At 37.0% G+C, this 13,892-nt stretch overlaps 2 protein-coding genes across 4 annotated transcripts; both read left to right on the forward strand.

Moving 5' to 3' along the window:
• Positions 1–380: 380 nt before the first annotated feature.
• Positions 381–4,404, forward strand: LOC109002594 (V-type proton ATPase subunit d1). The gene is made up of 10 exons (XM_018980405.2): positions 381–854; positions 1,245–1,365; positions 1,631–1,738; positions 1,821–1,923; positions 2,641–2,721; positions 2,838–2,923; positions 3,107–3,166; positions 3,291–3,339; positions 3,818–3,952; positions 4,044–4,404. Exons 1-10 carry the CDS (start codon positions 674–676, stop codon positions 4,173–4,175), a joined length of 1,056 nt encoding a protein of 351 aa, XP_018835950.1. The 5' UTR covers positions 381–673; the 3' UTR covers positions 4,176–4,404.
• A 457-nt stretch (positions 4,405–4,861) lies between these two features.
• Positions 4,862–9,498, forward strand: LOC109002593 (probable E3 ubiquitin ligase complex SCF subunit sconB). 3 transcript variants are annotated; one of them, XM_018980401.2, is made up of 9 exons: positions 4,862–5,286; positions 5,482–5,607; positions 5,705–5,891; positions 6,103–6,200; positions 6,856–6,961; positions 7,225–7,442; positions 7,959–8,001; positions 8,696–8,949; positions 9,031–9,498. In XM_018980401.2, the coding sequence occupies exons 1-9, from the start codon at positions 5,108–5,110 to the stop codon at positions 9,437–9,439; spliced, it is 1,620 nt and encodes a 539-aa protein (XP_018835946.1). In that variant the 5' UTR covers positions 4,862–5,107; the 3' UTR covers positions 9,440–9,498. The 3 variants fall into 3 exon arrangements, with proteins under 3 accessions (XP_018835946.1, XP_018835949.1, XP_018835947.1); XM_018980404.2 differs by lacking the exon at positions 5,482–5,607 and having other exon boundaries at positions 4,872–5,286; positions 5,711–5,891; XM_018980402.2 differs by lacking the exon at positions 5,482–5,607 and having other exon boundaries at positions 4,874–5,286.
• The last annotated feature ends 4,394 nt before the right edge of the window (positions 9,499–13,892 follow it).

A 13,892-nucleotide genomic window follows, 5' to 3' on the forward strand; every position in this document is an offset into this window, starting at 1 on the left:
TTTGGAAGTAATAAGTACTATCATATTTCACATAACAAGATAAAAGGGTGATAAAAATATGGGTTACAACATTACTGTTATTTTTTAATAAAGAATTTGATAATTTATAGGTAATATCAGACCAAGACATTAAAATAAAGAGTAATGGTACATGTCTCAAATGTATAAGTCTTTTGTAAAAATGTGAACTCTATAAAAAAAAAATTAAAATTTTCACACTTTTATATAGTAAAATATATTCTTTTATAAAAAATTTAAGCGAGATTTGTGTATGTCATTTCTTTAAAATAAAACAGTATTTTTTCATTAGCGTAAAGCTTGATATACGTTTCCGAAAATTTAAAATCTATAGCCCAAGGTCCAATCTCGGACTCTGATTCGTTAAGCTTGCACGGGTTCGAGTTAAACCCAAAGGTCCATCCAATCTACACAGCCCCGAGATCCAAGCCTTCCAAGGCTCCAAGCCATCTTCGATATTTTATTTTATTTTTGATAGCTTCGATATTTTATTGGTCTAATCATAAACCGGAGAACTTGGCTTCGATCGATCTGAATTGTACCGTGGGTCCGTGGCAGTACAGCAGCAGGCCCCTGGCTCTTTCGTCGAAAATCCCCCAGAAACCCTTTTGTTGCAGATCGCTGTAATTTTCTTGTTGCAAATTTCTGGAGGAAAATGTACGGATTCGAAGCGCTCACCTTCAACATTCATGCTGGATACTTGGAGGCGATCGTCAGGGGCCACCGGGCTGGGCTGCTTACAGCCGCTGATTACAACAATCTGTGCCAGTGCGAAACCCTCGACGACATCAAGATGCACCTTTCCGCAACGGAGTACGGGTCTTACCTCCAGAACGGTGCGTTTCGTCCTGCCCCTTCAAAACTCTCCCCACTCTTGCGGGATCCTAACCTCTGTTTGGTTGTCCCATTCTATTTGTACCCCTTAAACCTAAGTACCAGAAGTTCCTAGAGGCATATCGTCAGAAAAGCTTCCCGTCTTTCTTTTAGTTGTTGAATCTCTCGTTGTGGTAGCAGCAGGAATTTTTCTTGTAGCTCGGTTTCTTCCTCTTTTCATGGTTATACCTTCCATAATGAATATAATAGCTTTAATAGGTATGCCAGATCATTCTGCTTTCAATTAGAATGGAATATGGATGACTTCGAATTCCTGATTTTGAAGCACATACTTAAATCTTTTTAATTTGGGTGAAGTCGCTAGTTGCTAATTTGAACATTTTTTCTTGCAGAACCTTCCCCTTTGCATACAACAACCATTGTAGAGAAATGCACTCTTAAACTGGTTGATGATTATAAGCACATGTTATGCCAAGCGACAGAGCCCTTGTCAACCTTCTTAGAGTATATAACGTATGTGGACTTCGTCTTTTTGTTAACGTTAATTTCATGTTCTTTTTTATTTTTTTAAACATTGTTGACAAACCAACTACTAGTCGTGGATTAATTTAGAAGAATAAACACTACCAAAATATTTGTTTTGGGTATTCTGTTTGAATTAGCAGCTTATGTTTATTTGAAGCACTCGAAAGAAAAGATTAATCGAGTATAGTATGATTGCAACTGGAAAATATAACTTGAACTTATGAAACCAATACTTTTCTACTGCTTCATCCAGATACGGTCATATGATAGACAATGTTGTCCTGATTGTCACTGGAACCTTGCATGAGAGAGATGTTCAGGAGCTCTTGGAAAAATGCCATCCGTTGGGCATGTTTGACAGGTGATTTCACCTCCAAATACTGTTTTCCATTGCTTATTGAGGGTTTATGACATATATTCCTAATCTCCTCCGTTGTCATCAGCATTGCTACCCTGGCAGTGGCGCAGAATATGCGAGAACTTTATAGGCTGGTTCTTGTTGACACACCATTGGCTCCGTACTTCTCTGAGTGTATCACATCAGAGGTGAAGTATAGTAACCCTTGCTTAACGACCTCTTACATTCTGTTTTCTTTCATAAGCATCTTATGGTCTTTCTTCTTTATTGAGACTCTACATTATTGTGTTGCTTCACTAGTGCTGCAAATGATCAACTACCAGTTCCTCTTTTATTCAAGTATTCTTATTTTCTTCAACCAGATAATTTTGATCTTCTAGTTGTTAAAGAAGGGTGTAATACTAGGGAATTGAGCCGGACATTATCTACTGTCGGTCACAGTAATGTGGACAGGAAGGTCACATTGTATTAATTCCTCAGAGTAATTGTAGAAAACCATGTATTGTCTTTCTAGTATCATCTTTTTTATATTTATATTAGTGAGTGAGTTAGTTCTAACTCATAGGGGTTGGCTCAAGTGGTAAAGGCCTTGGACTTGGGGGTATGCTCTCCCTAGATCTAAGGTTCAAATTCCTTTGGGTGCAAACAATCTCTAGGGGCATTGGACTAGGGGATTTTCCCCTCCAATTACCCGAGGTGCACTTGCAGAAAACTCATTGCTGAGAGCCTGTGCACCCCCGGGATTAGCCGGGACGCCCCGGTGCCAATAATAAAAAAAAGTGAGTACTCCTTGATGGTAGTAGTAGCATCAGTATTATAGAATGATCATTTTGTTTGGCTACGATGTGCTTGATGCTTGTAGGAGAACATTGATTTTTATTACTTTTGGCTCCCTCTTTGTGTAGGACTTGGATGACATGAACATCGAAATAATGAGGAACACCCTTTACAAGGCATATCTAGAGGATTTTTACAGATTTTGCCAGGTGAACATTGATTGCTAAACTAATATTTCTTTTTCTTTTTATTTTTTCATAGGCATTTTATAAAGGTTTTTTGCATGTCCTATGTCTCTTTAATTCTAAGTGACATTCTGGTGTAGAAACTTGGTGGTGCCACAGCAGAGATCATGTCTGACCTCCTCTCCTTTGAGGCTGACAGAAGGGCTGTCAATATTACCATAAACAGGTAATCTTCTATCAGCAAACTCATTTAACAATTTTTTTTTCCTTTTATGGACCCATGTGGTGAAAGTAGTTTCGAAAGTTGTTTCAAAGAATTTTTTGCTTTCAAGTTTTCTCATGGTTGATCATTCCAATCTTACAACTACATGCAGACTTCTGTTGTCCTTAATTATTTATTTTTCTGCAGCATTGGGACTGAGCTTACCCGCGATGATCGCAAAAAATTGTACTCTAACTTTGGTTTATTGTAAGCTTTTTACTTGAACGTTTTGCAATTTTAATGTTGAATATGTAATTTTCCATGTTATCTTTGACTGATTTTTGTTTTCTTTTTCTGGCTTGCTCTGACACTGTTTGCTTACATTGAGCAGTTACCCCTATGGCCATGAGGAACTTGCCGTCTGTGAGGATATTGACCAGGTATTTATTTCCTTATTCCTCTGTTTAGAGATGCTATGAGTTTACATCATGAGGTGTAGAAAGATTTTATACTGGCATGAATGTTGCTCCCGTTATTTCAGTCTGTGGTCCTTGAAAGGACCTTCTTCCCTTTAATGCAGTAAACATTTGTCTGCCTTATGTTTAATTGAATGATTTGTTACTGGCTTGCTGATTTATTTTCTTTTGTATACTGAGCAAATTTGTAGTAAGACATAGCTAAATAATTCTAAGTTAATCAGAATGAAAATTTGGCCAGTTTGTATCTAAAGTGATTATGTCAATCCCTGCCCACATAGATGCTTGTTCCTGGTCTTTAATTATATATGAAAAAAAATGCTTATTTCCGTTCTTCTAGTTTCTTAAGCTTTGGCAGTTTCAAAGTATTTGTTGTGGGGCTTGTACATGTTTTTAATGTAACTGTTTGTGACCAGAGTCCTCTGTTTTGTTACCATTTTAGGTCCGTGGTGTTATGGAAAAATATCCTCCTTATCAGTCTATTTTCTCTAAATTATCTTATGGAGAGAGTCAGATGCTAGACAAGGCATTCTACGAAGAGGAGGTGAAAAGGCTTTGCTTAGCTTTCGAGCAGCAGGTTTGTATTTTGGCAATTGAGCAGCCTTAATCCCCATTATTTGTTACCATTATAAGCTCTTTACTCACCATGTAATTCCCTGGATCTGCAGTTCCATTATGGTGTTTTCTTCGCCTACATGAGGTTGAGGGAGCAGGAGATAAGAAACCTGATGTGGATTTCTGAATGCGTGGCTCAGAACCAGAAGTCCAGAGTTCACGACAGTGTTGTCTTCATATTTTAGTCAAAATGTCATCCTTAGTAATAATAATGATAATAATTTGTTCTTTCGCATATATGGGTTTGGCAAAGATGTGCCTGCCTCTAATACCAGTTGTGAGATTCTTCTTCTTCTTCTTCTTTTTTTGTATCAAGAGGGAAACTTTTGTATCAGATTGGTCGAATATATTTTTCACTGGAAAAAAAAAAGATTGATCGAATATGTTTTGGCTGTGAGGAGAGTCTTTACCTAATAATTACTCTTAATTTAGGTACTGTTTTGAATAGTGAGTTGAATTGAGATGAAAGTTAAAGTTAAATAAAATATTGGTAGAATATTATCTTGAGATTTAAAAAAATTGAATTGTTTATTATATTTTATAAAAAAATTTAAAAAATTTATAATAATGAGATAAGATGAAACATTTTTTATATCCAAACGGGATTAGAACAAGTTGGAGTAATCTTTTGGCAAACATTCCGAATATCATATACCTAAAGCTAAATTAAAGAAAAGCCAAAAATTGTAATGTAACCGCAAATTATGATTTTCATTATAACAAAAACAATTAAATAAAAAAATAATTCTATTTGAAGGAGTATTATACCGTGGAAAAACTCAATCCCGATGTTATTTAAGGGTGAAAGTATCCTATGGTTAACGAAACGACTTTGTGCATGTTGTCGTATACAATATTACAATCTGTGCATGTCACTCAAGATTTCACCATTTCCACGGTTTTACTGTTCAACCTTTCTGTTCTGTTATGTCAACTGGTATTATGAGTCTAATTCTCGTTGATTCTTCCCGTTATTGTGAGAAGCGTCGCAGTATCTTAAGGAATTAACAGAAATCCCTAATTGGCTTCAAACAATTTCCGCAAAGACCTTCACCTCCAAGTTAATCGTAACGATTTCTAGGGTTTCAGGATAATTTCGAATAACGAGCGTCAGAACATGGCGGAGGCAGATCCATCACGACCGCAATCGACCACAAAGATAACGGATGTGGACGTGGACTCGCTGGCTCACTGTGCCGGCTACCTCAACCTACAGGACCTCTCCAACTTGGCCATGTCCTGCAAATACTTCAAACGCGTCGCCTATTCTGACTCCATCTGGCTCCGCTGGTTCAGGTCCTTCTTCTCTTTACCATATATATATATATATATATATATATATATATGTATGTGTATGTATGTATGTATGCTTCGCCTCGCCAAATTCTTCTGTATGCTTTCTGCAATATATTCATGTAAACTAGTCGGACACACACGAAAAAAAAGCTTAACACCTTCAAGCTAGAAAATAATGATAAGTGTCCTTTACAGAGCATTATGGGAGGGAAATGGAGTGACCATATGGTCCATATTGAACTTCGGAATGCTAGACAGTCTCCCTGCTACCAAGTATTTTGATAGAGACTTATGGAATGGAAATAGAGGAATAAATCAATCGTGTGTATCAGCTGTGTGTATAACTTTTTAATTTTTATTTTCCATTCTCCTCTCTCATTCCTTTTAACTCATGGGTATCTCGTATATGTCACATTAGGGACAGTTGGCCTAAACAGATACTTTCCAGCTCCTCACAAACATTGGAAGTGAGGGAAGCATACATGGCGAGGCGCACAGCATTGCAGCAGTTCAAGTTTGTTGATCCCTTTGTTGCCGACTTGTATACAGTTTCGCAACCTTACAGCCATATAGCAATGGACAAAAATGATGTTGTCTTCTCACAGGTATTGAGTATTCCGGTGTACTTGGCTTTGCTTATTTTAATAAAATTATTATTTACTGATAAAAAAAGGTATTGAGTATTACCTTTGTTCCATTTTTACTCTTTTTTTATGAGTATTGCTAGGAAAAGGGAAATGGAGGGGGTGGCAAAATGAGTATTTATCAAATTCTCTGACATCCATGCTGACATTGGCTTTGGATACCGCCAAATAGGGCTCAATGATAGGAATGATGAAAATTGATAGCTGTTTAAGCGGAAGGCAATCTTTCATCATGCGAAGTGATCATAATGCAAGAATTACTTGTATGAGGTGCGAATTTACATGGTTTTTCTTGTTTTAAAGAATTAATATTTTATCCAGTGATAGATTAAATTCTATAGCTTTATTACTTGTAAAATAAAATAAAATTTCTACAGCTTTATCGAGAGTCAGTTGCAGATATTGATCACTGCCATTATTAGATACAAAGCCATTTACATTTCCTTGTAAAACATATAACCAAGTTGTGTTGTTAGCAATTTATTATTTAGTTGTGGCTTCCTTTCGTGGGAGTATTTTCTTTCCATGCCAAGCTTTTAGAGCATATAAAGAATTGGGAGGCTTATAAGACTATGCTTTTGGCTCTGCATATCTTTTAGAATAACAGGCTGCAATTACATCCTTGGACCTTCCATGTCTATAGTCTTTGAAGCAAAAATTCTCTAGTTAGGAATTTTTCCTTGAACTATGAATTGGATACGAGTTTAATTCATAGCAATTCTTATGAAAGATAGATGTGGTCTCAAATAATGTGTGTCTGTCTTTGTTTTCTGCTAAATTATAGATGAAAACAGGAGCCTAAATCTATGTTATGCATCTTATGAAGCTCATTAGAATTTGTCCAGTCCTTGTACGTAAAATGTTGTCCATAAAAAAATAGATTGCTTGCTTCTTAACCTTTAGTTTATAATTATTTGATATGCAGATTGTTTTCCCTTGATGGAACTTCTTTATTTAAAAGTGATGCACCAGGTAATGAAAATATTTTGGTCACCTCCAGCTGCGACCACACCATTCGTCTATGGTGGAAGGTACTTCATAAATTCATAATGTTTTGAAACCCCCCTTGCAAATTTATAGATATTTGCGATCTCTAGTCTTGATCTTCCATGCTTGCATAAACTGCTATGAACCAATTGGATAAACAATTCTTATTGGTAATTCTATTTCCTTATTTGTTCTATGGTGGTTATAGCTCTAATTGGCAGTACAAAGAGAATGTTGTCAACTTTTTTGGTTATTGACTACCTTTTGTAGAGCCTCAATATCTATTTGTCTCATGCTTTCATTGTAGGGTTCTTGCCAACGTTGTTTTAGAGGTCACAATGGCCCAGTCTCTATCTTGTCAGATAAATTGTTAGGTGAGGTTGGTGGAAAAGTATTGGCAAGTGGAGGTGAAGATGCTACTGTTCGCCTTTGGTCCCTTAACTCTAATGGCAAGCGAGGCCAGCAGGCGCTAAAGGCTACTCTGTATGGGCATGAAAAACCTGTAAAGTTAATGTCAGTTGCTGGGTATGAGTTTTCAATGATTAAAACTTAATAAATGTGACTTTATTATTTGATGCTAATTATCTTTTAGGTTTTAATATTGTGCACCAATATTATGCTACTTGCTCAATTGTATATTTAAAAGAATTGGCAATTATAGTTGTAGATAGAAGAATTGTCAAAATGAGTGGTTTCACGTGATTATGAATGAAAAAATTTTCTTTGGCTTAACATACTTTAGGCTGCCACTTTTTGGAACTGGCACTTGTGATGTAATAATTTCACCAATGGGTTTCGATTTCACAACCACACACTTTAGGATAGAAGATGCCATTTGAGCTATAGTTCATTGGCTTGGGTTTTGTTTTTTACAACTTTTAGAAAATTGTAGATTTCAGTTGTATTTAATGTTTTATTTCTGATAATGTTTGGATACTTTGCGTGGTGAATAACTACCTCAAGTAAAATGGAATCTTTATGCTGTGGGTGACCATTTCCTGTTATTAAACTGATCTATTCTTGCTTTCATCTTTCTTCCAGGCATAAAACTTCTCTTTTGGTGACCATTTCGAAAAACTCCAAGGTACCTCCAGTTCATATTATTGCTGTTATTGTTAATGCTTGTAACAATAAGCCATTGGACTTGTTATTTGGTCAGCTATTTTATTATGCATGACGAGATATGGAATTAGTACTTATTTATGTCATAGCTTCTGACATACATGACATTTAACCCTTCTTGATCACCACGTCAACACTATGTCATTCTCTATCCTTATCTTAGGGGAGCAGGTGCCATTTAAAACTATAGTCATTGAAATATATACTTCTTGCTCATGTACCATCTTTGTATAATTTTATGGACCTATGATAATAATTTCGTGCTCACTAAGAAAAAGAAAAGAAAATTTCAGGCTCAATGTTGGCTGTTCTGAAAGAAGAGTACATTTTCTCTTTCTTGATTTGTATGAACTCTCTGAATTACTTGAGTAAGGTGGTTGACCGATCCCCAGGGAACATGGGGTTATCTCACCCTCAACTTAGGGGAAGAAGATGAATAAGCTTTGTTTTGATATTTGCAACCAAGTGATGGAAAAAGTGGTAGAGGACGAAAAAATGTTGATCTTTTTTAAAGAAGACAAAAAATGTTAAACAAGAACTTTGCCACATTTTTCAAGTTTATTTAAGGAATTGTGTAATGCCAAACCGATAACGATTTCACAATAATCATTTTGTGGTTGGTTTTTTCATCTAAAAGTGGTAAGAGTTTCTTATAGGTAAGGGTTTGGGATACAGCAACATCATCTGCTGTTCGTTCATCATGCTGCGTGGGCATGACATCTGTTCCTGGCGCTCCAGTAAAGATGAAGTGCCATGAATCCATGGTCTATGTTGCTGCTGGTTCCTCTGTCATTGCAATTGATTTGAGGACAATGCAGAAGGTTTTGACTGCAGCTGTTTATCGGCCGAATTTGTACTCGGTTGAGATAATGCCTTCAAAATCATTAATCTGCACAGGTGGTAATGGCAGGTAAGATAAAAGTATATTTCTTCATACTTCTGAATTGTTTTTGCCCTCATCACTTACTCAAATAGGTGCTTATTGCTGCAGCGTAATGCTTTGGGATATTAGGAGAAACCAGGAGACACTAACCCCAGAACCAATAGTGGAGTTGGAGAGCCACACGGGCCCAGTAACATTCTTGCACATGGATCAGTACAAGATAGTTACAGGAGGCCCAGAGGATTCTTACGTTAATGTTTTGGAGACTGATACTTTTACACAAACAAACACATTGATTTGCTGTTCTACCGAGCAAGCAAGTACAAGCTCTGGTTGTGCCGGCCTGGCTGTAAACGGTTATCAAATTGTTACTGCTAGCTATGGTGAAGAACATGGACTTATCCGTTTCAGGGACTTCGCCAATGCTGCTTGTCCTGTTGTCGAATCTGGAGATGATCATGCTTCAAAGTTTTGGGATCCACAATCTTATAGTGATTCTGGTGGCTCAGATTGCTGAATATATTTACCCATATTTTAAGGATTAATGCTATAAACTACCAACATCCTACCATATTATTCCAGGGTGGTGTGCAATAATGTTTAAATTTGTGAACAGACCACACGGTACCCTTTCCCCTTGCCCCTCTCACTCCCTTAAGGAATTAGAGGGCCAGATCTAACTACCGTTCAATAGATCGGAAAACGAATGAGATAAAAAAAGGCCGTCATTAAAACAAACAATGCAATGTGAAGCTCAAAATGGCATAACCAAATGATTGGTTAGTCAATGATGAATTTTACGCGACGGAATGGATTAGAGTACTGAAGACATTTCCAATACCAATAGCAGCTCCCGCTAAAGCAATTGTAGTAGCTCCAGCACCCATAGTGGTTTCACTTCCCCTCGCGTTTGTCCATGCCTCGAGTTCCATAGTTAGCTAGGCCGCGGCATTTTGACCCCAATTTGGTTTGTTTGGGCCAACAGTCAGTCTCTCTGTTATGCCGATGATCTTGGCCAACTTCTCTGAAGTGGGTACTGTTGTGATTAATTGATTATCAAATGCTAAGTTAAAGTGAAATGATAGAAGTGAAAAAAAAAAAAAATCAACAATCACACAGAACATCAAGATTTAAGTGGTTCGGCTCAATGTGAACTTAAGTCTACTAGTGTGGTAAGTTTCAATGAATTCACTATCAACAAAGGTAGAGTGCAAGATATCAATCACAAAATTCTCAATCCCAAAGTCCCAATACAGCCAATAGACTCTCTCTCTCTCTCTCTCTCTCTCTCTGATACGGCTGCTCCCAAATGTCAAAAGTGTCAAATACGATGAAAACATTTCGTATTTATACTGAAATGGCGCGAAGCCCTTAAAATGAACATTCGCTCAAGTGAAGTGTCGAGCAGTGCTCGAGCGAACACGGGTTGACATCCCGCTCGAGTTGACTATCGAGCAACTGTTGAGCGAACTCTCAGGTTGGCATCCCACTCGAGTTGACTATCGAGCGGGTGTCGAGCGAACTCACTTTCTGAAACTTCGCTTGAGCGGCAGAGATACCGTTCAAGCGAACAATTTGTGGAGACACTTTTTTCAACATGAATCAAACCACCTCTCAACAAATCTCCACATTGGCTTGAATTCCATCAAACCTAAACAAAATCCATTAAATAAAGAACCGACCCACTCCACCAAATCCCCTAAGAGAATCACAGACCCCGAACACCAATTAAGTCTAAATAGAGATTAAACTTGTACACTGGAATAGGTTTGTCAACATATTTGTTGGATTCTTAGTAGTAACAATTTTCTGAATTTCTATCACACCTTCTGTAACAACCTCCCGAAGAAAATGATACTTGACATCAATGTGCATGATTCTCTCATGATACATTTGATTTTTGGTCAAATGTATTGCACTCTGGCTGTCGCAAAACATTGAAACACCCTTTTGCTGTAGTCCCAAATCACTGATCAGACCTTTCAACCAAATGACTTCATTCACAACATCTACTGCTGTCATATATTCTGCCTTTGTAATTGATAAAGCAACAATGGATTGTAGTGTTGCTTTCCAACTAATAGCAGAACCACACAAAGTGAAAACATATCCTGTCAATGATCTTCTCTTGTCTAAGTCTTCAACATAATCAGAATCAACATAACCAACAACCTTAGAATTGGAGTCAGTTTCTCTATCAAAGACTAAGCCAAAATTTCGAAGTCCCTTTCAAATACCTGGGTATCCATTTCACAGTTTGCAAATGATTCTTACCCGGATTAGTAGTGTACCTGCTAATAACACTCACAGCCTGTGAAATATCTGAATGAGTGCAAATCATTGCATACATAATATTGCCCACTGAATTGGAATATGGAACACTAGCCATGAAATGTTCCTCCTCGTCTGTCTGAGGAGATTGAGATGCTGAAAGTTTAAAATATGTAGCAAGTAGTGTACTTACTAGTTTGAAATTAGACATTCCAAATCTCTCAAGAACTTTCTCAATGTACTTACAACTTTCCAGCTTTCCTATTTCTGTGGATCTCCATCCCCAAAATCTTCTTTATAACATCTAAATCTTTCATTTCAAACTCATTACTGGGTTGAGTTTTTAACAAGCTAATATCATACATGCCTTTAATAACAATAAACATATCATCAATATAAAGTAGTAAATAAATGAAAGACTCATAAGATAACTGCCTGTGACAAACACAATTATCATAGTTACTCCTCAAATAACCATGATCAATCATAACAGAATCAAAACACTTATACCATTGCCTCAAACACTACTTCAAACTATACAATGATTTATTCAATCTGCACACATGATCTTCTTTACCTTCAACAATGAACCCCTCTGGCTGCTGCATGTAAATAGTCTCCTCAAGCTCACCATGCAGACAAGTTGTTTAACATCAAGCTGCTATAGCTTTAGGTCATACAAAGCAACCATGGCAAGCAACACTCGGATTGAGTTGTGTTACACAACTGGAGATAAAACTTCATTGAAGTCAACACTTTCTCTCTGACTGTAACCCTTTGCAACTAAGCGTGCCTTGTACCTTGCATCTACAACACTCTAGATTCATTCTTTTCTCTTGAAGACCCATTTGCAACCTACAATCTTCGTTTTCTTTGACAACTTAACCAAATCCTAGGTTTGATTCTTGTGAAGTGGCTCAATTTCTTCAATTATCACTACGCACCACTGTGTAAACTTCTTACTCTGACCAAAGTTGTGAAAATCGTACCGTACTGGCTGGTACGGCCGGTATTTGCCGTACCGGCCATTGGGCCGGTACAGGTACTACCTGTATTTCGTACCGGCAGTTTTGGCTTGTTTTTCTGCTTGTACCGGCCTGTACAGGCCGATATTTCGGCCTTCATTTTTTTTAATTTTTTCAAACTACAAGCTCATTTTTTGACCCATAATTCAGATTAGACTATTTATAATTTACATATATATGTATTTATATATAATTTATTTATATATAGACTATTATTTTGGAATATAATTTATTTATATATTGACTATCCCGAAACGCTATCCCGAAACGGTACCAGTACTGAAATATTTCATTCAAATGCCTTGACCAGTATAACATCCGGTACGGTATTCAAAACATTGCTCTTGACAGCATTTGAATAACTGGAAGGCCCAAAACCATCAATGTTTTCTGCCATAGTAAGCGCATACATCGCCATGTCTGCATGAACATATCTCTAAGGTGGCCTGATTTGCCTCCTCTGTCTACCAGTAGCTATATTGTAGTCTTGCTCACCCTGTGCGTCACTATTAGAATCAAAATCAGAATCATGCTCATCTGTAATAGCATGATCTTGGGTGCCGCCTGGCACCTCTTGTGAAGCCTCAACTTGCAACTCCACATTTTTGCCACTACACTACTCTTGACCAATAGACATAGTAAACTCCTTTCTCGGATTAAGTATGGATTGTTCATCAAATACAACATCCTTGCTAATTATAAATTTTGGTGATTTAGGATCAGTACATTACAACCTGAATTCTTTTACCCCACTGGCATATCCAGTGAATATGCCATTCTTTGCCATTGGTTCAAGTTTTTCCTCATTAACATGAAAATATGCAGAACAACAAAAAATTTTCAAATTTGAATAATCAACAAGAGTACCAGACTATATCTCATTTGGAGTTTTCAAACCAATAATTGTAGCTGGAGAGCAGTTAACCGAATAGCAAGTTGTGTTGACTACTTCAGCCCAAAAATCTTTAGACAAGTCGGCATTCAAAAGCATATTGCGGGTTCTCTCCAGAGAGTCCTATTCATCCGTTTAGCTACTCTATTTTGCTGTGGAGTGTGTCTAACTATGTGGTGCTTGACAATATCTTCATCTTTATAGAATTCATCAATTCACTCCCGTAAAATTCTATATCATTGTCAGTTTGAAGTCGCTTTACCTTCTTGCATGTCTGATTTTCAATCAAAATCTTCCACTGTTTAAAGTTAGCAAATACATCGCTCTTTTGTTTCATAAAATAGACCCAAACATTTCTTGAGTAATCATCAATAAAAGTGAACAAATACTGAGCTCCACCTTTCGATAGAACAGAAGATGGACCCTAAAGATTAGAATGAATATAGTCCACAATACTTTTAGTTCTGTGAACCCCTGTAGTAAACTGAACCTTGCATTGTTTCCCAAACACACAATGTTCACAAAATTCAAGTTTTCCTATCTTTTGATCACATAACAAACCCTACTTACTCAGGATAGCCATCCCCTTCTCACTTATATAACTCACATGCATGTGCCACAAATGGATAATGTCTAAGTATAGATCATTTGAAACATACACTGCAATTGCACCTGTCACTTTACTGCCTTGAAGGAAATAAAGATAATTTGTTTTATCTTCTTTCATTACAATCATGGAGCCTTTACTGACTCTAATAGCTCCACCTTTACTGGTGCATCGA

This window comes from Juglans regia, chromosome 10 (genome assembly GCF_001411555.2).
Source record: "Juglans regia cultivar Chandler chromosome 10, Walnut 2.0, whole genome shotgun sequence".
Taxonomy (NCBI): Eukaryota; Viridiplantae; Streptophyta; class Magnoliopsida; order Fagales; family Juglandaceae; genus Juglans; species Juglans regia.

What these genes read in the sequence shown, in the direction of transcription:
- LOC109002593 (XM_018980401.2), top strand. Translation starts at nt 5,108, where the DNA reads ATGGCGGAGGCAGATCCATCACGACCGCAATCGACCACAAAGATAACG. An exon ending in ATGATGTTGTCTTCTCACAG is followed by an intron (nt 5,892 to 6,102) that starts GTATTGAGTATT and finishes ACCGCCAAATAG; the next exon opens with GGCTCAATGATAGGAATGAT. An exon ending in TGCACAGGTGGTAATGGCAG is followed by an intron (nt 8,950 to 9,030) that starts GTAAGATAAAAG and finishes TTATTGCTGCAG; the next exon opens with CGTAATGCTTTGGGATATTA.
- LOC109002594 (XM_018980405.2), top strand. Translation starts at nt 674, where the DNA reads ATGTACGGATTCGAAGCGCTCACCTTCAACATTCATGCTGGATACTTG. An exon ending in CGGGTCTTACCTCCAGAACG is followed by an intron (nt 855 to 1,244) that starts GTGCGTTTCGTC and finishes TTTTTCTTGCAG; the next exon opens with AACCTTCCCCTTTGCATACA. An exon ending in ATTTTTACAGATTTTGCCAG is followed by an intron (nt 2,722 to 2,837) that starts GTGAACATTGAT and finishes ATTCTGGTGTAG; the next exon opens with AAACTTGGTGGTGCCACAGC.